General features: G+C 34.8%; 1 protein-coding gene across 4 annotated transcripts in view; it reads left to right on the forward strand.

The window, feature by feature from the left end:
• Positions 1-27,997, forward strand: part of MAP4K3 (mitogen-activated protein kinase kinase kinase kinase 3) — a 187,965-nt gene that overhangs the window by 124,898 nt on the left and 35,070 nt on the right. For 3 of the 4 annotated variants that reach the window (XM_033175931.1, XM_033175932.1, XM_033175934.1), the window contains 8 exons: positions 3,360-3,418; positions 4,859-4,921; positions 13,034-13,092; positions 19,526-19,564; positions 19,971-20,024; positions 22,560-22,602; positions 24,298-24,457; positions 25,618-25,730. In XM_033175931.1, coding sequence (XP_033031822.1) covers positions 3,360-3,418; positions 4,859-4,921; positions 13,034-13,092; positions 19,526-19,564; positions 19,971-20,024; positions 22,560-22,602; positions 24,298-24,457; positions 25,618-25,730 — 590 coding nt within the window. The remainder of the gene's footprint in view (positions 1-3,359; positions 3,419-4,858; positions 4,922-13,033; positions 13,093-19,525; positions 19,565-19,970; positions 20,025-22,559; positions 22,603-24,297; positions 24,458-25,617; positions 25,731-27,997) is intronic. The other variant, XM_033175933.1, reaches the window with a different exon arrangement.

Here is a 27,997-nt window from a genome sequence, read left to right on the forward strand (position 1 = left end):
CCTAAAATAAAAGTTTAAAAAATAAACATAAAAAAGAGCATCATAAACAGTGCTGCAGACTGGGATGATTGACCAATAGTTATTTGAAGAGTAACTGGAAGATTCTGTGGCAGAGGTTTGTCATAACTTTAGGGAATTTGAAGAGAGCAGAAGAGTGACACCAGTGTAAGGTTTGAATGTCCATAGGGACTTTGCTCCCTCTCTGCAAATGCATTCTCCACACAGTTCAAGTACAGTGGGAGTTATACAGTCTGGTGGGAGAAATGGGCATGTTCACAGGTGACAGTAACACAAGGCAGATAGATGCACAAGACTGTCTTCATGTAATTTTGTTACAGACTTAATTTTGGAATGTGAAGACAAGTATAGGTAAAAGCTGTTCAATAGGCCTTTATCACGATGAAGTATATGTTAGTTTTGATACCTTACTAAAAGTTATGTTGTAATCTTTGATGTGTGATCAATTGTGAACAGTTATGATGGACTCATTCTTAACCTACTTACCAGATCTAAGGGCCAAAATTTAATATCTGAGCCATTAACAGCTTAAAAGCATATACATACCCACACATAATTGGAGATATTACAGGGCTGTTTCTCAACCATTTTTTTCCTTATGCCTCCTGTTGCTAAATATTCAAATCCCATTGTCTTCTTTCATTGATATTAACGTTCACAATAAATTTACATGCAAAGTTGAAATAAAACCATTAGAAAAGTGATGATGCTTTGAAATCTCACTCTTTTCCTCACCTTGGTTGCGAAGTTTTGGTTTTGGCTGAAACTCTTACTAGTTGAAATGTAATATATTGTGGCTGTTTGTTTTCTTTTTATTGTTCTATATTTTTTCCTCTGCTTTTATCTCAGGAGACTTGAGGGTTTTACCCAGGTTATAAGATCAGATAATGATAATGAGCTATAGAAATAAAAGGTAAAGGTACTGAAACATTCAATACATTAGAACAGCAAATAAAAAGAAAAGACGAATCTAGTACAGTTAATCTGTGTCTACTCTGGCTAGTTTATACTTTAGCTACAGTGGTTGTTTTTGGTTGTGTAGCAAACCCAAAATTTAGTAGTTTAAAACAATAAACATTTTAAAATCAACTCCCATATATTTTAAATCCTGTAAGACAGTATTATTGTCATTAACCATGGTCAATATTCATTTGTATTTATCTGTATGTTTACCAATTTTTTGCTCTTCATTCAATACTGTATTTCTGTACCACCACTTATGGATCTCTTTTGATTAAATAATTCCTTTTAGTATTTCTTTTAGTATAAGTCTGAAGGTGTTGAATTTTCTCACTTTCTGTGTATCTGCTCATATTAAACAATGAACATTTATTGTCTTTAACAGATTTTGAGAGTCAGGAATCCAGGACAGGTTAGCTGAATAATTCTGGTTCAAGGTCTCATAAAGTTGCACACAGATATCAGCTAGGGCTGGAGTCATCTGAAGGCTTGACTGGACTGGAAGATTTACTTCCAAGCTCATTCATGAACTATTGGCCAGAGGCTTCACTTCCTTGCCAAGAGGCCTCTCTTTAGGGCTACTCACAATGTAACTTGCTCCAGAGCAAGTGATCCAACAGAGAGAGCCCAAGACAGAAACTTTATCTTGGACTTCATATACAGTTACTTCTACTCTGGTCTTTTGGTCACAGCCAACCCTGATCCAATGTGGAAGCGTTGTGAATACCAAGAGGGAGGAGTCACTGGGGACCATGTTACAGGCTGGCTTCCACAAGTACCCTGTATCAGCTGCTGTCTACCCACCTAAATACTGAGTTAAGATTGTCTCAGCCAGGCACGATTACAGCCAGACACCTGTAATCCCAGCACTTTCGGAGGCCAACGTGGGCAGATTACCTGAGGTCAGGAGTTCCAGACCAGCCTGGCCAACATGGTGAAACCCTGTCTCTACTAAAAATACAAAAAATTAGCCTGGTGTAGTGGCTCACACCTGTAGTCCCAGCTACTCAGGAGGTTGAGGCACAAGAACCACTTGAACCCAGGAGGTGGAGGTTGCAGTGAGCCGAGATTGTGCCATTGCACTCCGGCCTGGGTGACAAAAAGAGACTCCGTCTCAAAGAACAAAATGAAACAAAAAAAGATTGTCTCTGTTTTGTGCCTAGTCACAACAAAGTAGCAAGTTAGATCCTGATTGTACACACATATAATTTTGTTAATCATCTTCTTTTATTACTGTGGAAAAGGCCTAGAATTAACAAATTAGGCTTTAGCAGTTAATAAAGCAGACTTTATTGGGCTTTTTTCAGCTAACGTACAAATGGCCATCAGGTGCATGAAAATATGTTCATCATCACTAATTGTAAAGAAAATACAAATCAAAAAAGAAAAACCCCAATGAGATATCATTTCACTAGTTTAAATGGCTGTTGTTAAAAAGCCAAAAAATAACACATGCTGGTGAAAATGCAGAGAAAAGGGAACTCTTATATACTTTTGATGGATATGTAAATTAGTACAGCCACTATGGTAGACAGTATGGAGGTTCCTCAAAAACTAAAAATAGAACTACCATATGATTCAGAACCACTGGATTATGCATCCAAAAGAAAGGATATCGGTATATGTAAGAGATATCTACACTCCCAAGTTTATTGCAGCATTATCACAATACCTAGGATAAAGAAACAACCTATATGTCCCATCAACGGATGAATATATTTATATTCATACATTCAGGAAATGTATATATACACAACACAATATTATTCAGTCATAAAAAAGAATGAAATCCTGTCATTTGCAACAACATGGATGGAACTGGAGGACATTAATGTTAAGTGACTAGGCATAGAAAGACAAATATCTCACGTTCTCATTCATATGTATTGCTAAAAAAGTTGATCTCATGGAGGTAGAGTAGAATGATGGTTACCAGAGGCAGGAATGGGTAAGAGATAGGTGGATGAAAAGAGGTTGTTTCATAGGTACAAAAATAAAGTTAAATAGAAGGAATGCATTCTAGTGTTCGGTAGCAGAGTAGGGAAATTATAATTAACAATCGTGTATTGTATACTTCAAAATAGTTAGAAGATTTGGAGTGTTCCCTAACACAAAGAAATGATAAATATTTGATGTGATGGATATCCTAATTACCCTGTTTTGTCATTACACACTGTCCACATGTATCAAAGTATCACATGCACCACCATGAATATTTACACTTATTAGTATCAGTTTTAAAAATTGAAAACAAAAATCTTTGGAGATCAGTGTGTGGTTGATGGTAGCATTAAATGTCTTTTAGCATGGAATAACTTTTTAAATTATTGTCATTAAGAATATAAAAACATCCTGGTTTTGCTTTTTTTTTTCTTTTTTAGTTGGCCAAGTGAAATTTGATCCACCCTTAAGAAAGGAGACAGAACCACATCATGAACTTGTAAGTAGCGTAGCCTTACAATGTTAACACTGAAAATAAATGTTTTAATTTGTCTCTGTGATGTATTAGTACTGACCAAAAAAGCTAGTCGTTAATATTTTCAAAAACATTTAAGGTCCCAGTCTGGTCAACATAGTAAGACCCTGTCTCTACAAAAAAATTTTAAAACTTAGTTTACATGGCGGTGTGTACTTGTAGTCCTAGCTACTTGGAAGGCTAGGGCAGGAGGATCCCTTGAGCCCAGGAATTCAAGGTTACAGTGAGCTATGATCGCACCACTGTACTCTGGCCTAGGCAAAAGTGTGAGACCTTGTCTTTAAAAATATAAAATAAAATTTTAAAAAAACTTGTGGGAAACAAAAAGGTAAGTAATTCTCAAATTCATAATAAATAAATCTGTGTTGCTGAATATTTTCAAAATTATTTTAGGAGAAACTTACTAGTTTTACCATTCTCTGATTAAATGTTTTTAATGCTAGCTTTTAATTTTTTTTTTTATTTTTTATTTTTTCTGTTTTTGAGGGGCTTTTAAAAATATGTATCTTTAGGATAAATGCCATGGTTTCCAAACATTAGAGTAGTGTCATATCTGTATAGAGGACTAAAACCTAGGGAGATGACGCATACATAGTAAATGAAGTTTGTCATTCATTTAAGGCTTGCTATAACTTTATGAATATACTTTGCATGATTCTTTTGTTGTCTTATATACTCCTTTCCAGATAAATGATAATATATTAGATTCAGTCATAAAAGCAAAATACTTTGCAGCTATTTGAGATGTTAATATTCTGTAGAAAAATAAAAAAGAGACATTAGAAAATACAAAATTCTAAAGAAATTATTTTGCCAGAGTTCCATATGATGTCTGTTTCATTTTTTTAATTTGCTAGTTAATAAGAGAAAAAATAACTTAATAAGTACTAAGGATTGAAGTAGGAGCTTTCTTATTCAGTTTAACGCTTATTTTAGCTCTCTTGACTGAAGCATACAAAGGGAGTCATTAGTCTTTACCTTATAGTTACTCTAATTCAATGTACCAGTGTGGAGGAATAGAATGTTAAAGTCTTAAAATGATCATATTGTGATACCAAAGCCTGACATTTATGAAGAGGGGTGGAGAAAATTAAGAAAAAGTAGTCATGATATTTATAAATGCTAATTGTGTTTTGTTAAGGCAGTTTGAGTTTATTTTTTGTTTCCCTTTGTAAGTTGGCATTGCCTGTATTTAAATTCTGTACTAATTTAGTTACTGCATTTTAGAGCAAAATTGTTGCAATGTTGCTTTTTTAGAAGCTGCCTAATACAGTTTGACTTTCCATTTGCCTTAATAAAATTATATTAGCAGGACTTACTTCGTTTGTGAAAGTTTCCCTTTGTGAATTTGTGGCTTTTAGTCTAAGCATAAATAACTTGGGTTTCTTGGTCTCTGCTAAACAGCCCGACAGTGATGGTTTTTTGGACAGTTCAGAAGAAATATACTACACTGCAAGATCTAATCTGGTATTTCTCATCTTCTGATTTTCTTTGTCAGCATTGTTTTAGTCTTAATTGTTTTCTTTTAAGATCAAACATTTTGTCCAGTTAAAGCATTGTTTTATAAGTTGCTATCATTTAGCAAACTTCCATATATTAAGAATTGTGGCAATTTTTTCCCATAACAAGTTACATATGTATATCTGCCTATTCAAATATAATGCTGTAGTGATAAATAAACATGCTTGTCTTTTTTATGAAAAATGTTAATGTTTAATTTTCTCATTCGTATATTCAGGTTTTTTTTTTTTTTTTAAGAAATGGCATTTCCCTGTAAAAATGTCCAGTTTAATGATGTAACTTGTTTTAATGAACTAGAAACCACCCATCCACATATATATAAACTATTTATATGTTATATGGTACATATATTCATATGTATTGCATATATAATATATATTCATATATCATATGGCACACACATATATTATTCATATAATATATGGTACATATTTAATTTGTAAAAATAATTTGCTCCTACATTAACAATGAAATCATTCTCAGATGAAGTTTTAATTTTTCAGCATTACTATCATGTCTGGTTTCCTTAGGACAAAATTTAGATTATAAAGCATTCCTGAAGTTATAAATACTGTCTTACCATTACATAAGAAAAAATGAGAAATTAATGCGATTAAATATTACATAAATAATAGTTGTTATTAAGTAAATAGTTCTTTCTGCTACTGTGGTTGGCGAGAGCCCCAAGTTACCCACATATTTACTCCCAGATTCTACTTCTGACTTTTAAATGGAGTTTTCTTCTCTTTCCTTCCTCTTTACCTTAGTAACATACATCTTTCAATTTGGGTTGGCTTAAATGATTCTTTATGTAAATTTTTTAATCTAGGACCTCTGACATTTGTAAAATATAAAAGAGATTTTAGACATAATTTCCCTTCTTTAGGGAGGTTGCTGTCCTATTGGACAGAATGTACTTAAACATTCAAACTCTTACCCATGCAACAAAATACATAATGGCTTGCCAAAATTTTGCCAAGTGGCAAGTGTTGGTGAGGGGAAGCTAACATACAGTAAGTATTGTAGAGATGAGAGAAGGAGGAGAGCTTTGGGGCCCATGTGGCTTATCTGGCTTCTGGGAGGGACTAAGACTAATGTCAGTATTGTGTAGGAACATCGTAGATTCTTCAGGAAGAAAAGGGACAGATGCTGGCTCTGTTTCACAGGAATTGGAAACAATTGCCGGCACAGACCACAGGTTTGAGAGATGTCAGGCTGACAGCTGAGATTTTGGAATTACACTAATCTGGGATTCCTTTTTTAAAAAGTAGATTTAAATTATCAAAGAGGAAGTGGTAGATGAAGCCACGAAATTACATATGTTCCCCATTGTTACATCTGAAAAAAGAGTGCAAAAAACTGGTTACCATAGTGGATGATGCCTATGTTTAACATTCAGGTAGAACCAACATTGGAGGTAGGAAAGAAGCAGTTGAAAAGCTAGGAGAGCCAGTAAACGCACTGTCTCAAAAAAAAGAAGGGATGTGTTCAATGGCCTAAAGAGACAAAATGTGTGAGAATTAAGTATTAACCCATAGGGCCAAGTGAGATAGAATGTCTGAAGAAAACACAATCGGTGATTGCTGGATTGAAAATGTCTTCAGAATTAGACATCTAGGGTAGAATGACAATTAGTGAAATTTATTGCAGAAATAAAGACAACACAATCAACATTTTGAATTGATTCTAGTATTTATTAATATCCTCCATGTAGAGAAGATAACAACAAAACTGGAAACATAATACTTTAAAATTACAGAAACTCGACCGAGCACGGTGGCTCACGCCTGTAATCCCAGCACTTTGGGAGGCTGAGGCGGGCAGATCACGAGGTCAAGAGATCGAGACCGTCCTGGCCAACATGGTCAAACCCTGTCTCTACTAAAAATACAAAAAATTAGCTGGGCGTGGTGGCATGTGCCTGTAGTCCCAGCTACTTGGGAGACTGAGGCAGGAGAATTCGCTTGAACCTGGGAGGTGGAAGTTGCAGTGAGCCAGGACTGCGCCACTGCACTCCAGACTGGCAACAGAGTGAGACTCCATCTTTAAAAAAAAAAAAAAAAATTACAAATACTCTTTTCTCTGCCACATGTGGAACTAGCCTAGTAACTTGAATAAGTTACCATATTATGGCTTTGTTCCCTGTAACTGCTCCCACCTTCATCCCTGCTTCCTGCCCTGTAATCAGGAGTTTCTTGTGGTACGGGGGAGCAGTTGACGGGGTCTTGTGACAATGGAGGGATTTAGGGACTGTTAGGATAGTTCTGGCAGAAGAGGATGAATGAAATATCTGTCAGAGTATACAGCTTATAAAATCAACCTTAAAGCTCACTCCCAATGGTAACAAAAGCTAACATTTATCTACAGGTTTTTATATACCAGGCATTATTCTAAGCATTTTAAATGTGTTAGTATTCTTGTTTTACAAATGAGGTGATTTAAAGTGCAAAGAAGCTGAAATTCGTTACTCTTTAACTAAGAATAGCAGAACTGGGATTCCTAAGCAGCCTGACTCAGGAATTCAAAACTAAAGCACTGTGCTGTATCGCCTCTACCCAACATCATCGGTATATGTTTTTAAAGTAAAAACATACTGGGCTCCCCACCTTTTAAAAATAAATATATATGTCCGACTGTTATGTTTTGTTTTGGTTTGGTTTTTTATTGTGGTAAAATACACATTACAAAATTTACCATTTTAATGCTTATGTCTACAGTCCAGTGGCATTAAGTACATTCACATTGTTACACAGCTGCCACTGCTCTCCATCTTCAGAATGATTTCATTTTCCCAAACTAAAACTCTATACTCATGAAACAATAACTCCCCATTCCTTTTTCCCTCCAGCCCCTGGCAGTGAACACTCTTGTTTTCTGACTATGAATTTGACTTCTCTAGTTATCTTGTATAAGTGAAATCATAGCATATTTGTTCTTTTGTGACTGGCTCACTACTTAGCATAATTTCATAATATCTTCAGGGTTCCTCCATGTTGCAGCATGTGTCAGAATTTCCTTTTTAAGGCTGAATAATACTCCATTGCATGTAAATACCACGTTCTGTTGATACATTCATCTATTGATGGACAGTGAGCTGCTTCTACCTTTTGGCTATTGTGAATAATGCTGTTATAAACATGGATATACAAATATCTGTTTGAGTCCCTGCTTTCAACTCTTTTGATATGTAACTAGAAATGGACTTGTAGTTCTATCTTTAATTTTTTGAGAAACTGCCATACTATTTTCCACAGCAGCTGCAACATTTTTACATTTCCACCAGCAATGCACATGACTTGTAATTTCTCCGCCTCCTCATCAACACTTGCTATTATCCTCTGTTTTGTTTTGTTTTTAACTTTTGATAATAGCTATCCTAATGGGTATGAAGTAGCCACAGTTATTTCTGTGTTCTAATGTTATCAATTCTAAAATCTTGGCACTATGAACAAGATTTCTTCTCTTACAAATGCTTGTGGCTGACCACTAAAAGCCTGAGGAATCCAAAATGTCTGGCCCTCATCTTAGCTGGCAATTGGCACCAAGGTAAAAACCCTAATTCCTTTGGGACCAGAAGGAACATTTACCCCTTTAAAGACCTTGCTGCCTAAACATTCCATATTACCCGTGATTTCTGGTTGTTTTAAATGCCAACTGTACTTATTTTATGATTTTGTAAATGAATTTAGAATATTGTATTTCAACTTTTGTGCTATCCAAAAGTGCTCTTGTAAAACAAACAAACAAAAAAAATCAGGTAATTAATATACGAAGCCAGAATAGGGCTTGATCTTTTAGAATTGACAGTATGAGAATTTTTGAAAGATGCCTGAATTTAAAACAAAAACTCAATATAAATTAATTAAAAGAGTTTTGCCCATAACCATAAAAATTGGTTTGTCTGATCGGCAAAATGCTGTCTTCAGATTAAAAGGTTATATTACACATCCATCTTAACTGATGCTATTTTTTTCTAATTTGCATAGTTTTACTGGCTATTTAAGCCCATATACCAATAAAAAAAAAAATAAAAAGTTAATTCTGTATAAAAGACTATGTTGACCCGGCGCGGTAGCTCACGCCTATAATCCCAGCACTTTGGGAGGCCGAGGCGGGCGGATCACTTGAGGTCAGGAGTTTGAGACCAGCCTGGCCAACATGGCAAAACCCCATCTCTACTGAAAATACAAAAATTAGCTGGCCATGGTGGTGCATGTCTGTAATTCCAGCTACTTGAAAGGCTGAGGCAGAAGAATTTCTTGAACCCAGAAGGCAGAGGTTGCAGGGAGCTGAGATCGCGCCTCTGCACTCCAGCTTGGGCGACAAAGCAAGACTCCATCTCAAAAACAAACAAAAACCCAAAGAACACTATGTTAATGGCTATGGAGGGGAATAAATAAATAGTAACATAATCATTGCTCTGAAGAAGTATATAGTATACTTCACCTTGCCAGTATTCATTTCCGAGCCTGCAGTACAAAAGTCATGTTATTCAATTTTCAGGCTCCTTAATCTGCTTTTGTTAGTCAGAATCCTAACTTGATCAGTTAATATTCTGACTCTACTTGCTCTTCTGACTTTTTAAAAAATAAAAAATATTTGAATTATCCTGGATCCATCCCCTCTCTATTTCTATAAATCATCTACTGCATTACAAGGTATCTCACTAACAACCTTATTTGTGCCATAATTTTCTCATTTTTGATGAGAAAATATTTCTCCTGTTCTCTCTTTTTCTTGATCAAGATATATTGCTCAAGTATTTTTTTCTTTTGTGTTTTTGTAGTGAACTGTATCAATTCTATTGACTTCCTGCTGCTTTCTCATCAGGTATAGACTTAAATCTCCCAAGGGGATTTTTTTTAAAACTACAATAAGATGTTTTTTGGTCATATGCTTTTCCTTTTCCAGTGCTCCATGTTATATCCTTTGTTCATTTTCAGTTTTCTCACACGAAATAATCTCCCGTTCATTAAAATGAACTATTGAAATTAGGACTTTGCAACCTAAAAAGATATTTTAATTGGGCGAGGATAACGATCTTGAACTTTTAATCTGTACTAGGTTATTGCATGTTTTCAGCACTTGTTGCTTATTTGACTCTACTGTGTAAACATTGTCATTCACTAACAAGTTGATGCCTGATTAGCACTACTAACTTTTTTTATGCTGGCATACTCAAGTGTTTCTTGTTTAGCTTATGAAGAATGGCCATAGGATACCATCATCTTGGGATAGTTTGAGTGCCTTTCCAAGCATTATTTTGGTAGCATTTTTCTGATATGGAATAACTTCCAAATCCTTTTTGAAAAGCATTTTAGATCAGTCTTTCTTGGACTGCCCCAAAGACATATAATTAACCACTAACTTTGCCCTGGTTTCACTTTTGTTCCTTTCCTTTTTATTTCTTCTCATTTTCCTTATCTGATTTTCTGTCTGAATTCCTGTCAGATAATAGGTGCTTGGTAAACAATGGTTGTATTAAATGAGATCAGAAACGTTTTAGAAGGATTTAAAGTAATATTTTACTTATGGTATTCCTGGCACATTGTTTTAGTTCCATGGTTGCTATAACATAGTTTAGGGAGAAGAAATTGTTAAAGAATGAGCCCTTTTGAATTTCGCCTTTCCTGGTAAGACTTGGGACATGACCCATTTAATCATCAGACTTGGATCTATCTACAACTTCTCTCCTGGCCTGAATGTTGTTCTCTATATGAGCCTATGCTCAATTTTCTATTAATGTATTGCCTTAGTTATTTTAGATACTTTTCTTACCTTTCTAAATATACTGCTGATCTCAGTTTTTTTGTTTTTTTGTTTTTTTAATTAATTAATTAATTTTTTTTAAGATGGAGTCTCTCTCTTTCACCAGGCTGGAGTGCAGTGGCGTGATCTCAGCTCACTGCATCCTCCGCCTCCCGGCTTCAAGCAATTCTCCTGCCTCAGCCTCCCAAGTAGCTGGGACTATAGGCTCGAGCCACCACGCCCAGCTAATTTTTTGTATTTTTAGTAGAGATGGGTTTTCGCCATGTTGGCCAGGATGGTCTCTACCTCCTGACCTCATGATCCACCCGCCTCGGCCTCCCAAAGTGCTAGGATTACAGGCGTGAGCCACTGCACCCAGCCTGTTTCCTTTATTTTTAATCATTATTACCAACCTTTTACTTGTCATGTATCAGATGAGCTGAATATTCTGTGACACATCTGTGTTTATATAACAGAAGCCATGGCCACTCCACACGAATGTGTGCTTTTGGAAGCTGTCATTTGATTAAAGGCTTAGAGATTATATTGGCTAAAAATGTAGCTGGTCTGATAGAGAGCCCAGTTATCCATAGCTGAAGAAAACAAATTTTGTGTTTGTTTAACTTAGTACTTCTCTTTACTGAATACTGCAGTTTAAGGATTCAATAGTTAAGTCATGACCACTTAAACTGTGCAGTTTTGTGGTAACAATGATTTTATCTTATTAAGTTATGTCATTACAAATTAAAGAGTACAGATGTCCTTTTTCATTAGAATTTCGTGTGATACCAGTGTGACAGTCAACTAATCTTTTTTATGATGTGTTGTCTTTTCTGACACTGATAAGAACATTTACTGTTATGCATGGAAGAACACGAATATTGAAGAAGACAAAATTTGAGTCTTGTCTAAACCAGGATTTTGATTTTAATTTTCATCAGATATTTTTTGACAGATCTTGGAATATTTAAATTTTAAAGTGCTTTTCTCTTAAATGCAATGTATTGCTTAAAATCCTTATATTCTGAGGCTTAGTATTTTTTGTGATTTAGAATTAGCTTTATGTATGTTAATGAGGCTGAAGTTTTATTTATGGGAAAATAAACGGTTGGCATTTGAACAAGCATTTATTTATGGTGCAGTCAGTTTGTGCCAGGAATAATGCTAGACCATAGGCTGTAAGGAAAGAAGATAGATTTGATCATTTCCCATTTTTTAAAGAGCTCACTTTTACAGACATGTAAATAGATTAAAATGCAGCATAAGTGCTAGAGGAGCTCTGTGTGTTGAATGCTGTGGAGACTTGGAGAAGGCTGCAGATAATCTTCCCTGGCAATCTTGGAAGGCAGCTGCTCCAGGGTGACTTTTGTGTTAAGCCCTAGGGTGACTTTTGTGTTAAGCCCTGATCATGAATCTGAGAATATCTTGTAAACGTAAAAAGCGCTTTAAATACGCTATATTCTAATGTAAATAAGATTCATTTTTAAAATGTCAAATATTCCCCCTTAATGGTTAAAACAGTGCGTAGATTACCGTGACTCTTTAAGAAGGGGACAAAAGGCAGCTAAATTTACTTCATGCTTTTCATGGTTGTTGGAAAGCAGGTTTCTTTTTCTCAAGAAGGCATTTGAGTTGAGCATGTGTACTGTTCATCCTTTTAAATGTTAATTCTTAACACTCTATAACCCACAGCATTAAGTCGGAAAGTGTTTAAATAGTTGAGGAACTGCCTTAATACTCATTTGAAGTTTTGCTTTTATACTCTTAAAAAAATAATTAAAAGTCCTTCAATACAGTGTATAATATTGTACAAGTTCATATATGTAATTTACTTTTAAAAAACACCTAATTTTATATTTTAAAAAATTATTACCTACATGAAATAGCAGTAGAGATATGTGAATGTGTATATATACATAATTATTTCAGATACTATATACAAAGTAAACCAAGATTTTTGTTGCTTCTTCACTTCTCTGAACATTGTTGCTTCATTATAACTGGAGAATAAATACCTTATTTGAGCTTTTTTCTTTCTAAAAACTGATTTTTCCAAAAGTTAATTAAAGTAACAGTAACCAAAAATGAAACTTTGCATATATTATTCAGAAAAATTCCAAGAAAAACACTCAAATAATAAAATACTTAAATCAGGACTATGAACTCATGAAATCCTTCTTTTTTAAGAATGTATAGCAATACAGATTTATTTGGGGGTCTGGGGCTTGTCCTTTAAAAATAATATATATTAATGTATCATGGTGTGCGATATACTACTCTTGTGCTAAATATTTTATTTTGTACTATTAGGATCTGCAACTAGAATATGGACAAGGACACCAAGGTAGTTACTTTTTAGGTGCAAACAAGTAAGTAAAGTTCTTTTAAAACTTAATTTAAATTCAAGAATGATTAAGTTGTCTTTAATATTGTATTTTAATATTTAAGGTAGAAAATTGTATTAGGCTGGTAGATATATTTTACAATATACATTTAACGTTTTTCCGTTGCTTCCTTGCTCATTATTTAGTTAATAGTTGTCATAATGGGAAGCATCAACATAATTTTTTTATATCAAGCTACTTTGCTGATCTTGTATGTTAGAGAAAAACCACGTGTATTGCCACTGAAGGCAGATGTATGTTTTAGCAATTTATTTCTAAAATTGATCTGTTTATTTCTTGTAAAACTTGCTTTGATACATCTCTAAGATGGGTTGGTCACTGAAAACAGCTGGAATTATTCATACAACTTAGAAATCTTAACTTTTTGGCTATAAGGCTTTTTAAAAGTAAGATAGTAGTTAAAATGTGTGTCTGAATTCTTAAAAGTTACCAGTCTATGCAGTAAATAAATTCCACAGTTATTTAATGCCTCTTCTACACCAGGCACTATCTAGTTGATAGAGGTACACAGGTTAAAAGGCAGCTTACAGACATTAACAATTTAAATTGTTCATTTGCCAGGTATGACGGGAGACAGAACTTTACTATTCCTCTTAGAGTCTCATTTTCTAAGTTTGTGGATAAATTATCATAAAAACTAATTTATAAGGGAATATAATTTAAATTACCAAGATCTTCCAGCAATGCATGTATTATTTTAATAATCAGAACTACTTAAAATTTCTTTTTTTTTGAAGCAGGCGAGTCTCACTCTGTTGCCCAGGCGAGAGTGCAGTGATGTGATCTCGGCTCACTGCAACCTCCACCTCCCAGGTTCAAGTGATTCTCACGCCCCAGCCTCCCAGTAGCTGGGACTACAAGCGCCCACCACCATGCCAAGCTAATTTTTTGTATTTTTGTAGAGCTTGGGTTTCACCATGTTGGCCAGGCTGGTCTCAAACTCCTGGCCTCAAGTGATGCATCAGCCTCAGCCTCCCAGAAGGTGCTAAGATTACAGGTGTTGGCCACCATGCCTCGCAAAATTTCAAAATATTATTTCAGTTGCATTAGAGAGTTGAGACATATATATTCCCATATTTTAAGTTAAGCAGTTGAGAAATAGTAACTAAAGACAAATAGCTTAGTTTTAAAGGTAATAATGCAAAATCGTGTTTTTTTTTTTAATAAACTAAATACCAAATGTTTAATTTTTTACTTAAATATACTAGCCTTTCCTAACACAGAGAAAAGACTTTAATAACAACCTACAGAAATATATTAGTTTTTATTTAAACTGAACTTCAGTTAAATACTATCAGAATTTTAAAAATAATATTAGCTTTGATACTATTATTGTCATTATTATTATTAGCATTTATGTTTTTTAAAATGGAAAATAAGTGTAAAATTTTCTTGATAGAAAAATGAAATTTTACCTAAATGATAGCTATTTGTGATTTATAAATTGTCTTAGTTTGTTGGTGAAAAACAAAGGAAAGTTTGTCTCATAGTGGATTAGCAAATAAAAAAAATTTTGAAGTGTTTTTATGTTATTTTCTCTAAATATGAGGTCACTAATTTTAAGGACCTTGTTAGCAAATTTTAGTGTATTTTAAGACACTGAAAAATTTGGGAAAATATTTTTTACCTTTTTTGATTCATTTGAAATATATTTTAAAAATTTGTACATGCAAAGTACAAAAAAAGAAATGTAGCCCCTCACTAAATGCTTTTCCAGATTCCTTAGTTCCCATTGTCTGATTTCTGATTGTTAGACATTTTCATAGTGTATAGTTATTTTGGCTAGGTAAAATGTTAATAATTTGCCCAACCTTCATTTTTTTATTAATTGGATCCCTGCTTAAGGAACTGTATTCTATATAACGAACCCTTGGCAAGGTAGGTTGGCCAAAAGTTTGCTCTTTGGCTGTGTTTCATGTGTAGGTTTATACATACATGTGACATGAGCATGGATGTAGCACTCCTCTTGCTGTATTGATATGTCTGCCTTATTATTGTGATTAGGCAGTGTTTTAAAAAAAGATATTTCCTGCTTTCTCCATAGGTGATCAGGCAGACAGATTTCCATTGATGGATTTCTACCTATTTCAGACCATGCAGGAACTATCTAATTAGAATTAACATAGGACTTTTCTTTTTCTAACAGGAAGCATATGTATGTTGACTTATACTTACTTGTCTCCTTTTCTTTGGAATTCTAATCTCACTAAGGTCAGCTTTTCTGATAATTTATTTAAAACCAACAAAATACTATTTTTAAAAGAAAACACTAGTCTGGGAACAGTGACTCATGCCTGTAATCCCAACACTTTGGGAGGCTGAGGCGAGTGGATCAGGAGATTGAGACCAGCCTGGTCAGCATGGCAAAACCCTGTCTCTACTAAAAATACAAAAATTACCTGGACATGGTGGCACATGCCTGAGGTCCCAGCTACTCGGGAGGCTGAGGCAGGGGAATCACTTGAACCCAGGAGGCGGCAGTTGCAGTGAGCCGAGATCGTGCCATTGCACTCTAGCCTGGGAGACAAGAGTGAAACTCCATCTCAAAAAAAAAAAAAAAAAGAAAAGAAAACATTAAATTATTTATGTTTTGTTTTAATTTAGGGCAAAAAATGTTGAAGGTAAATTTTCTTCTAATAAGTAATAGTTAAAAGAGTACATTGAATTACACAATTCCTGGCACAGTTGAGTATAGCAATAGTAAATGCCAGATGGCTTTTCGTATAAACTACATGACTTTGAGAAATTTACCTCTATTATTGCTAGTAAAATGGATAATATAATAGTACCTGCCTCATAGGGTGCTAAGGATGAAATGGAATAATAACTATAAAGCATTTAGCACATTTAGGACTTAGTAAATACTTATTAGTTGCCTTTATTTATGGTAGTTATTCAGTAAATAATTGTTGATTGTATGAACAAGTACATAATATGAGTGAATAAAACTGCTCTTTAATTTTAGAGAAATAGGGCTTTTTTGTTTGTTTGTTTGAAATGTAATCGGAGCAGTACTTACAGATTCAGGACAGTTAGACAGTTTTGAAAGATGTTAATAACCTGCAGACTGATTCCTTAGCTAATGAGAATATGCTGAGTATTTTGGTGGTCGTTTTAGACCTCTCCCATATCTGTTTGTACATTGTCTCATTTTTAACCTTTTCATCAAAATTTCTTACTCATTTTAGATTGACTTAGAATTCAGCATCTGAAAGCGTTGTTTTTGTTCTGCTTTGTTTTGTTCTTTACTTTCTAAAACTTCCATAAGAGAAGAATTCAAGTGGACTAGTAAATAGTGACATTGTTTATTGTGTAACACTCAATCTTGGTGAATAAATCAGTATCACATTTTCTCCAGTGCTCTCAAGATGCAATATTTACTGTAAACAGACTTTTTAGCAAATTTAGCCATATTTCATTTTCTCTTTTATAAAGCCTAAAAAGTAAATCATGCATCCTACTTTTCATTAAGACTGTATTAATTCTATAATTTCTTTAATAAAATATCTTAACCCATAATGGAGATTTATAGGTGAATGGATTAAAATGTACATATGAATCCCTGGGCCATGGGTTACCTTCTTTTTCATATTCACTTACTCAACCATTGTCTTATTGTTAGAGAACTCCCAGGAAGATTCTTTTTAAAAAAGTGAAATGCTGGTCGGGCGTGGTGGCTCACAGCTTATGCCTGTAATCCCAACACTTTGGGAAGCCGAGGCAGGTGGATCACTTGAGGCTAGGAGTTCAAGACCAGCCTGGACAATATAGTGAGACTCCGTCTTTACTGAAAATACAAAAATTAGCCAGGCATGGTGGTGCGCACCTGTAATCCCAGCTACTCGGGAGGCTGAGGCATGAGAATTGCTTGAACCTGGGAGGTGGAGGTTGCAGTGAGCCAAGATCACACCACTGCACTCCAGCCTGGACAAAAAAAGTGAGACTCCATCTCAAAAAAAGAAAATAAAGTGGAATGCAGTATAAATCCAATTAAATATGGTACATTTTAAATTATTGTCATATATTCAAATCCTAATATTTTCTATTGTAAAAAGAAATATCTCAAAAAAGATTGTCATGTGCTTAACAAAAAAGTATTTTTTCACATCTAAAATTGCATAAAAGCCCACTGTACAGTTCAGAGGCACTATGTTTAATTTGATAAAATAGTTTAAAGCAGCACTTCTCAAATATTTGGTCTCATATTTTTTTACAGTGTTTAAAATTATTGCGGATTCCAAAGAGCTTTTGTTTATAGGGGTTATAACATCAATATTTATAGTATTAGAAATTAAACTTAGAACTTTTCAAAATGTTAATATATTTTTTAAATAATAATATTATTTGTTATAAATAACATACTTTTTTGTGTGTGTTTAAAAAAAAAATCTCCATTCTTAAGGACCAGTTCAAATGGCACGTCTTTACAGTGGTTTCTTGTAACACCACTGATTTCTCTCCCGAGACTCAGAGGCAACGAATGATTACCATAAAAGGTTTTATTATATATGTCAGTACACTGCAGCACAGTTTTTGTTGAGGTCCACTGATAACATTTTTTATGAAAAAAATAGCTATTTTTTATTAAACAAAATATTAGTAAGAAAAGTAACATTGTTTTACTTTTTTTTTTTTTTTCAAGTCTTCTTAATAGAAGACAGCTAAATTCTCATGTCTGCTACTGCATTTAATCCGTTGTGGTATCACACATCTTGTAGTCGCTGGAAAACTCCAGTGTATACTCATGAGAAAATAAGAGCAACAAAGGTATTACATATTGTGAAAATAGTTTGGACCTTGCAGACCCCTACAGGAGACTAAGAGACCCCAGGATTTTTATACCACAATTTGAGAACTGCTAGTTTAAGGAAATGTTACTTAGCCAATAATAATAAAGAAAATAACTAATCAAGTCCCAACTCTGTCCTAAATTACCTTTCTAAGCACTTTACTACATTAATTCAGTAGATCTTCTGACAGCCACTTTGGAATAAGTACCGAGGTGATTTCCACTTTATATAGCTGGAAACTGAAGCATAGAGAAATCAGAGTAACTTATCCAGTGCCGTATCCTGTGATGGTGAAGGCAGGATTCAGATTCAGGCCATCTTGGCTTTAAAGCCTGTCTTCATTTTGCTCTACTGCCTCTAGACAGAAGCTCCTGCTTTCTTAAAGTTGGCCCTTGGAGAGCTTTGTGAATAAGATAATATTTGACTACAGCACCTCACTTTTTGTATCTCCATAATAGGACTTGCAATTAGTTTATGGTTTTCTTATAGGATTTACCACTCTGGAGTCATAAGTTTGTCATTTTTTAAATTTTAAATTGTTGTTAATCTGGGCTAATTAAAATATTGATGCCTAAAATCTATTCTTTTAATTGCTTACAGTAGATAACCATACCTTTCAGTTTCTCTAGTTTTATGTTTTGTAATTTTAAAGGCAGTTTTTCCTGATATGTATTAGGAGGGAAAATTATTAAAAGGTGCTACCTTACAACTTTTAGGGAGAGTAAAATTTTTGCTGACTCACTTTTATCCCAGTAGTATATTAGTAACTATATTTATCTTCCCTGTTAGCTCTGAGAAGTCTATTGAGTCTTTATGCTTGAAGAGTGTAATTTAGGAAGTGTGCTGCATGAACTTGCAGTGAAAAGAAGTAAGGGAACTTCAGGAATGCCATAAGTTATCTCTTACATTCCTGAAAATTAAAGTTTTGTATACTGCTCCTAATGGTAAAATCCTCGACCTGGTCTGATACAGGCTTAGTCTCCCAAAAGTGTAAATGTGTTTGCCCGTGCACCACTGGAGAACAAATCCTTCAGGTAAGTGAGTGTCTTCCATGAAAGCAAAGTGCTACTACATTCATGTATTCACATCACATGCATGCATGCTTCCGCAGAGAGATCCAACATGGTGAGTTTCATTTTGTAGGATTGCCTGAGAGCATGATGTTATTTTAAAGTGTGTCACCTTCCTTATTTTAAGAAAAAGAAAAGTATATATAATTTCAAGTGTCAGGTATAACATTCCAGGTAAAATTTGAATCCTGGAAACTCCTGACTATGACCCTGCAATTATTGTTTTGTCAGTACTGTTGTGACATTCCATGGTGAGTTGTCTTCTGTTTGAATTGGTATTTTTCAATAAATATTAGGATTTATTTTGTTCATTTAAAATACATATATGAAGACATTAGCAACAGGAAAATAGAGGTATCTCATTCAATATAACTTGATGTTTTATGGTTGCAGAGGTGATCACTAGCAAATTTTCAGTAAATGGTAAAAAGTAATCATTCAAAAAATGTGTGGGTAAGTTTAAAGTGATACAAACACATTCGATATTCCTTTGATAACTTATTCACATTATTTTTTGTTTTTGTTTTTTCTTTTAAGGAGTCTTCTCAAGTCTGTTGAAGAAGAGTTGCATCAGCGGTAATTTTAATTTTTAATCTTAAAGTACTTTACATCACAGACAAGTAAAGGCAGTTTGCCCCTTTCTCTGTTATGTAGCCTATTTGTTTGAGTTGTCTTTTTTTTTCTTTCATAGAGATAGGGGCTTGCTCTGTTTCCCAGGCTGGATTGCAGTGGTGTGATCATAGCTCACTGCAGCCTTGAACTCCTGGGCTCAAGCGATCTTTCCACCTCAGCCTCCCAAGTAACTGACATCACAATTCACTGCTCCCAGTTCCTTGTTTTAATTCTGAATCTATCCTATCCTATAAAGATGTAGAAATAAAATTTTATCTTACGGTAGCTTTTCCTGCATTTTCTAAAATTTCTTCTTACGCTGTTTTGGTAAAATCCGTTTAATAACAATGACATTATTCTTTTTATTTAGAGGACACGTGGCACATTTAGAAGATGATGAAGGAGATGATGATGAATCTAAACAGTAAGTTCTGTCTCTGTTTTTGGTAAAAAGAAAAGATGTCATTTGACCTGATTTCATCCATCTGGCCGCTTAATATTGATGGAAATTTTAATGTAATTAGTAACACCGTATCGTGGGTTGTACCTCAGTTTCTTTCCTTTTTTCTATTCTAGTTATATTAGCTTGGGCTGACATAACAAAATACCATAGACTTAAGACAACAGAAATTTATTTCTCACAGTTCTGGAGGTGGGAAGTTCAAGATCAAGGTACCAACCAACTTGGTGAGGGCTCCCTTCTAGGCTTGCAGACAGCCGTCTTCTGGCCATGTCTTCACATGGCCTTTCCTCAGTGTATGCACATGGTGGAATCACGGGTAAGAGTGGTCTCTCACCCTCTTTTTGTAAGATCACCAGTCCCATAGGATTAGGACCCCACTGTTACAACCTCATTTAAGCTTAATTACTTCCTAAAAACCCATCTCTAAATATAGTCACATTGTGGGTTAGGACTTCAGTATGTGAATTTTATAGCGACACATTTCAGTCCGTTTTTTCCAAAGAACTTCGGAAAAAAACTAACAAGGACAATAATTTTTTATTGTAGATTTCTTAGTAATTGTATCGCTGCTATAACTTCACTGCAACTACAAAGAAGCTTTTTATAAATCTGATTAAATTTTGTCTGCTATATTTCAAATGAACAAATACTTTGGATATAAATACATAGTTTTAAAGGAGGAATATTTTTACTATTATGTATGCATTGATGTTTACTTTTTTGTTGTTTTTTTTTTTAAATAAAGATGCAGTTTCATGGTAAAATGATAAGAGTACTTGACTAGCAGTTGAGGGCATAGGTTTTCCTTTTCACTTCACTACTGTATGGTCTTGAGTAAAGTTACATAACCTTTCTAGGCCTTGAAATCCTCATCTGAGAAATTTGTGCTTCATCATAGTACAATTTTTTCTTTCTTTTTTTTTGAGACACGGCCTTGCTTGCTCTATGACCCACCTGGAGTGCAGTGGTGTGATCTTGGCTCATTGCAGCCTTGACCTCCTGGCTCAAGCAGTCCTCCCACCTCAGCCACCTGAGTAGCTGGGACTGCACCTCCACACTTCCTAATTTTTTATTTTATTTTTTTGTAGAGATGTTTCCACCATGTTACCCAGGCTGGGCAGGAATTCCTGAGTTCAAGCAATCTGCTCGCCTCAGCTTCCTAGAGTGCTGGGATTACAGGCATGAGCCACTGTGACCAGCCTCTTGCTATTTCTAAAACTGATCCTGAGTTATAATGAATCCTAACTTCGATCACAGTCTGCCTATAATTTCATAAAGCATATATATGGTTTTTGATGAACTTCATTGAAGATGTTTCATATCTAACAGTAGCAAAAATGAAGTTTACAATGTGATATATTTTATACCGTATCATTTGTTTCATAAGCCAGATGTGGCTTATGTTCTTAATTATTTACCTTTCAGTTGATATAAACTGGAATTATAATTATCTTTTCCAGGTTTAATTACAGTATAGTACTTGGAACCAAAAAAGTGTATTACCCAATTACTTCTTTTTAAATTAAATTTAATTATTTTAACTGAAATAATTATAATACAAATTTATGGGGTATATACTAACGTTTTGATACATATAATGTAGTGATCTCATCAGGGTAATTAGCGTATCCATCATCTCAAACGTTTATCATTTCTTTGTGTTGGGAACATTCAATATCCTCCTTCTAGCTTTTTGAAACTAAATAATACATTATTGGTTTGGTTTGGTTTGGTTTTTGAGAGAGAGTCTTGCCCTGCTGCCCAGGCTGGAGTGCAGTGGTGCGATCTTGGCTCACTGCATGCAAGCTCTGCCTCCCAGGTTCACGCCGTTCTCCTGCTGGGACTACAGGCACCCGCAACCAAGCCCGGCTAGTTTTTTTTCCATTTTTAGTAGAAACGGTGTTTCACCGTGTTAGCCAGGGTGGTCTTGATTTCCTGACCTCATGATCTGCCTGCATTGGCCTCCCAAAGTGCTGGGATTACAGGCATGAGCCACCACTCCTGGCCCATTATTATTAACTATAGTCATCCTACAGTGGTATAAGAGAGTAGTACTTATTATTCCTCTTACATAACTGTAATTTTGTATACTTTAACAAATCTCTCCCTTTCCTCCCCTTTTCCTTGCCCTTCCCAGTTCCTGGTATCCTCTGTTCTGCTTTTTACTTCTATGAGATCAACTTTTTTTTTTTTTTAAGCTTCCACATGAGTAAGAATATGCAGTGTTTATTTAACTTTCTATTTTGGCTTATTTCATTTAACATAATGTCCTCCAGTTCCCAGTTACTTCTGAATAATACCTCTAGCAACATTTCACAAAATACTTTAGAAAAAACTTGCAATCTTTGAAAATGATATGTCTGTGCAGTTTTTTTCTGTGTCTTTGAAAAAATTATTATATTTTAGCAGATTCATTTGTAAGAAAAAATTATTATATTTTAGGATTGATTCATTTGTAAAATGAATAGTTCTGATTCTAAACTTTTCTGTTTTTAGTTCAACTCTGAAAGCAAAAGTTCCACCTCCTTTGCCACCAAAGGTAGACAGATTTATTTTTCAATTTGGTGTATGTGTTATTGTTCTGCCAATTTAATACTTTGTTGAGAGTTTTTCTAACTTTTCATTTGTGATCCACAAAGAAAAATCGTGAAGTTGATATAAGCAAATGATTTTTTATTGTATTTGTCTCTTTTTATAATGCCCAACTTATATTTAGTGTTCATTCTTTTGGTTTTTTTTTTTGAGACAAGAGTCTCGCTCTGTCACCCAGGCTGGAGTACAGTGGCATGATCTTGGTTCACTGCAGCCTCCTTCTCTCGGGTTCAAGCAATTCTCCTGCCTCAGCCTCCCCAGTAGCTGGGATTACAGGCACGCACCACCACGTCCAGCTAAAGTTTTGTATTTTTTAGTAGAGACTGGGTTTTGCCATGTTGGCCAGGCTCGGCTCAAACTCCTGACATCAGGTGATCTGCCTGCCTTGGCCTCCCAAAGTGCTGGGATTACAGGCATGAGCCACTGTGCCTGGCCTTATTTAATGTTCATTCTGAGTAACAAGTCCTAGGAATTTACACCGAAAATGATTGTATTAATGGATTAGCGTTACTTGACTTGGGTTAGAAAACTCACATTTCTTATAAGATTGTTTTTCTCAAAATCTGCAATCTGTTCCTGACATCTAAGAATAAATAAAGGATAGTAATTTATCATCATAGATACTTAATTTTCAAAAGATAATTTTAAATTAAAAATACAAAATAGTACAATAATTTTTAAATACTTTTTAACAACAAAATTATTTTTCCAAACAAAACCATTCTAAAATAGTGATTTCAACTGATGGGTTGTTTTTTAAAAGGTAAAATGAGGTAATATATATTTTATTTTATAAGTTCATATGCATAGCAAATTTTAATTATAATATGAGCTGCTTTAAAGTTTAAAATCAGAGTGTTACAAATGCGAGTTAGAGTCTCACCAGTCTTGTCATTCAGTTTATTACTATTTTCATTTATTTACATTTTATACAATTGAGAAAATCCTGATTCATACAGGTAAATAATGCTGTACTTGCTTGTTTAGTTTTATCATAGCAGAAGTAAAGAGATCTGAATTTCAAAGAAATAAGTACTGAACAATAGTAAGAGATACATTATAAATTCTCCAAACGTCAGCCAACTGTAGGTTTTTCCATTGTTTGTACAAAAAGTATCTCAGGTATCCCATATTGCTGTGTGGATATTCTCCAACATAACATTTTAATTGGTATCCTCTCGTGCACCTGGTCTGAAAGATTAAGCATTACCATAAAGACATTGAGTCACCTAAGAGACAGCTTAGATTAGACAGTTGATAAGGCACTGAACTTTGACTAGCTTGTATATTTAAAATAAAAAGAGATTCATTTAAATTGAAGGAGATAAGAGAGACTGAAATATTTTTATTTGGCTAGTCTAAGTGGGGAGACTTATGAGGAATTAATAAAAAGGTCGACTTAGAGGCCCTATTATTTGCACAGCAGCAAAACCTGAGATGTACACATTTTAGTGTACATTTTTAGAGTATGTTTACAACAATAAGATAATCTGAATTGGATGGTTGAGTAACCTTTAAACTCATCTGGTAAACCTCTAATGTGTAGTAGAAATAGTTTGAAAGCTTCCGACATATAATAGTATTTACTTCAGGAAAATAATTTGATGTTTCAACATTGGTCTCTTTTTCTATATTATTTCAGCCTAAGTCTATCTTCATACCACAGGAAATGCATTCTACTGAGGATGAAAATCAAGGAACTATCAAGAGATGTCCCATGTCAGGGAGCCCAGCAAAGCCATCCCAAGTTCCACCTAGACCACCACCTCCCAGATTACCCCCTCAAAAACCTGTTGCCTTAGGTAATGGTGGAGGGTGACAGCAAATACGTTACCAGGTTTCATACTATGTGGGGGGAAAAATGGAGGAAAACTTTCTTTTAAGAGATTATTTGAAATTCTTTTGGTGGAGGAGTGAAGGAAAGCAATGGCTATGGAGATGTTTTCTGCTTTTTGCCTACTGGCTTAAAGTGTTTTTGTGACAGGATTCCCTATGACACAGTCTGCGATACTTTGTCCTCATCTCTCATTTCATATTTAGCGTTCTCTCTTCTAGAGACTGGTTCACTATTCGTTTAGCTACAGTGTGGAAACAATGCAAATTAAACTGTGAACAAACACGGAAAACGTGTTTTGTGTCTAGGTTACTTCTGTTTTACAAGAGAGTACCTTGTCTAACTCCTTATTTCATTTAATCATTTCTAAAAAAGTAATTGATATTATTTGCTAGGTATTTGCCTCCAAATTAATACTAGAAGGAGCTATTTTAACACTGTAAAGACTCCTCTGTGTTTATCCAGAAGAAGCAGTTTTTAAAAAGAGCAACTAGCCCGGGCACGGTGGCTCACACCTGTAATCCCAGCACTTTGGAAGGCCGAGGCAGGTGGATCACCTGAGGTCAAGAGTTTGAGACCAGCCTGACCAACATGGTGAAACCCCATCTCTACTAAAAACAAAAATACAGAATTAGCTGGGTATGGTAGCGCATGCCTGTAATCCCAGCTACTTGGGTGACTAAGGCAGGAGAATCACTTGCTTGAACCTGGGAGGCAAAGTTTGCACTGAGCCAAGATCACGCCATTGCACTCGAGCCTGGGTGATAAGAGAGAAACTCCTTCTCAAAAAAAAAAAAAAAAAGAGCAACTAAAGTTTCTTGGATGACATAATATAAATCACCCCTTTTCTAAAAGTAGTTACGAAATCAGTATTTGGTTTTTTAAAGCTGACAAATACATGCACTTATATACAACCTGAATTTAAATTTGCCTAATATGCCAGAAATAGAGGTATAAATAGAAGAACATATATATGACGTCTTACTTTCGTAGTAAATATTCTGATTAGGTGATCCCAAATGAATGACACTATCCCAAAGTTAATATTTTTCCTTTCCTACTTGATAACTTTCTGAATAAAAATTTTCGTGAAGATTAATCATTTTCAATGAATATATCTTATTGAAGGAAATGGAATGAGCTCCTTCCAGTTAAATGGTGAACGAGATGGCTCATTATGTCAACAACAAAATGAGCATAGAGGCACAAACCTTTCAAGAAAAGAAAAGAAAGATGTACCAGTAGGTATTGATATTCATAAGTTCTACTTGTATTTGTTTCCTTTTTAACTGTTAAGTTAGTTCTATGCTTACAATTAGTGAAACTATAGCACTAGTATATTTCGCAATTACTATATTGATATTGTAATATATTATAATGGTGAATAGATTATTTAAATCTTGAAAAAAAGTAACTTAGCTGTGGTAAACTTGAATGATGGCTTTTTATTGTTTCCATTTTTTAGACCAATTTGTTATGTAGTATATTATAAAACATCTTTATACAAGTAAACGCTTAGTATTCTTGTGATTGTTCACAAAATAACTATTGTTATTCTCATTGAGGGTAATTGATTCTTAATAGTTTCTCTTACAGTCTCATGAAGTTATGGAAAGAAGGACATAGATAAAGAAAGCTGTAGCTTCTACCCCAGGACAAATTTCTAACTATAGATCAGGGGTCCCCAACCCCTGGGCCGCAGACCAGTAGTGGTCAGTGGCCTGTTAGGAACTGGGCTACACAGCAGGAGGTGAGCAGTGGGCAAGTGAGCATTACCACCTGAGCTCCACCTTCTGTCAGGTCAGCTGCAGCATTAGATTCTCATAGCGCAAACCCTATTGTGAAGTGTACATGTGAGGGATCTAGGTTGCACACTGCTTTTACGAATGTAACTAATGCCTGATTACCTGATTAACAGTTTCATCCCCAAAACATACCCTACCCTTCAACCCCCATCTGTGGAAAAATTGTCTTCCACGAAACCAGTCCTTGGTGCCAAAAGGTTGGGGACCACTGTTAGAGACTACATAAGTAGAGACATTGCTGCTCTTACCACTTCAGGAAAGGTGAAATTAGCCTTAGCAGCTACTCCTATCACAAATGTTAGCTAAAACATCATAACTGTTAAAACATAAATGTTATTCATCAGGGATCATGAAGAGATGAAAAATTTTAAACATTTGTAAAGAATTGACTTATAATCACTGGAAGACATTCAACTATCATCATAGAATTTAAAATAGTAGAAAATCCTTAAAATCCCCAGTACCTCAGCAGATGTCAACGAGATGAATGGAATTTTTTGGAAGTTTTTGTATACACTAATATTTGTTATTTTTATAGAAAATTGTAGTATATTCAGTATGTTTGTACACATACGTGCTATGGTTTCTGCAGTAAGCACATCACTAGAGGTTTTTGTGCTATATCTATTTAACTTTTTAAAAATATTTCACTATGCAATATGACATATTATTCTTAAAATTCATGTGAAGTATTTTGTGTTATTCGTTGTAATTTGTGAAATTTAGGTTATTTTTAACAAGAGTGTAAACTGTTCTTCAGAAATGGGTTTTATGAAGTTCTATCCAACTGAGCAGTGCCTTTTTGCTTTCAACAATTTAAATTTTAACAGACCTGCTAACATAATAGTACAAAAATGCAGCTGAGTGACTGTAACACAGTATAAAATAAATAGCCTTTGAGAGATATAAACTTTTTTTTTAACTTTTCCTATGGTACTAAGTAAACATTTTTGTGTATACATTTTTAGTTCACTTTTTCTGTTACTTTACTTCATTAAGATAAGCAACTAACTGTTTCAGTAATTCTGAAATAAATATGTCCATGGCTGTATGATAGGATCAACAGTATCAGTGATATATTGAAGCATGCTTACAGTTTATGCTGTAATTCTTAAAATTATTTACAGCCCTCACATCTGTAATCCCAGTGCTTTCAGTGGAAAAGGCAGGGGGATCACTTGAGACCAGAAGTTCAAGACCAGCCTGGGCAACATAGCAAAACCCTGTCTCTACAAAAAATAAAATACAAATTTAGCCAGACATGGTGGCACGCACCCATAATCCTGCTCAGGAGGCTGAGACAGGAGAATCACTTGAGCCCAGGACGTCAAGGTTACAGTGGACTATGCTTGCCTGCCACTGCACTCCAGCCTGGGTGACAGAGTGAGACCCCATCTCAAAAAATCTATTTATTTAATTTATTTTTGAGATGGGGTCTCACTTTGTCACCCAGGCTGGAGTGCAGTGGCGCAATTTTGGCTCACTGCAACCTCCTCCACCTCCCGGGTTCAAGTGATTCTCCTGCCTCAGCCTCCTGAGTAGCTGGGATTACAGGTGCATACCACCATGCCAGGCTAATTTTTGTATTTTTAGTAGAGATGGGGTTTCACCATGTTGGTCAGACTGGTCTCGAATCCCTGACCTCATGATCCACCCACATCAGCCTCCGAAAGTGCTGGAATTACAGGTGTGAGCTACCACGC

Source organism: Trachypithecus francoisi, unplaced genomic scaffold (genome assembly GCF_009764315.1).
Source record: "Trachypithecus francoisi isolate TF-2019V2 unplaced genomic scaffold, Tfra_2.0 Lachesis_group17, whole genome shotgun sequence".
NCBI lineage: Eukaryota > Metazoa > Chordata > Mammalia > Primates > Cercopithecidae > Trachypithecus > Trachypithecus francoisi.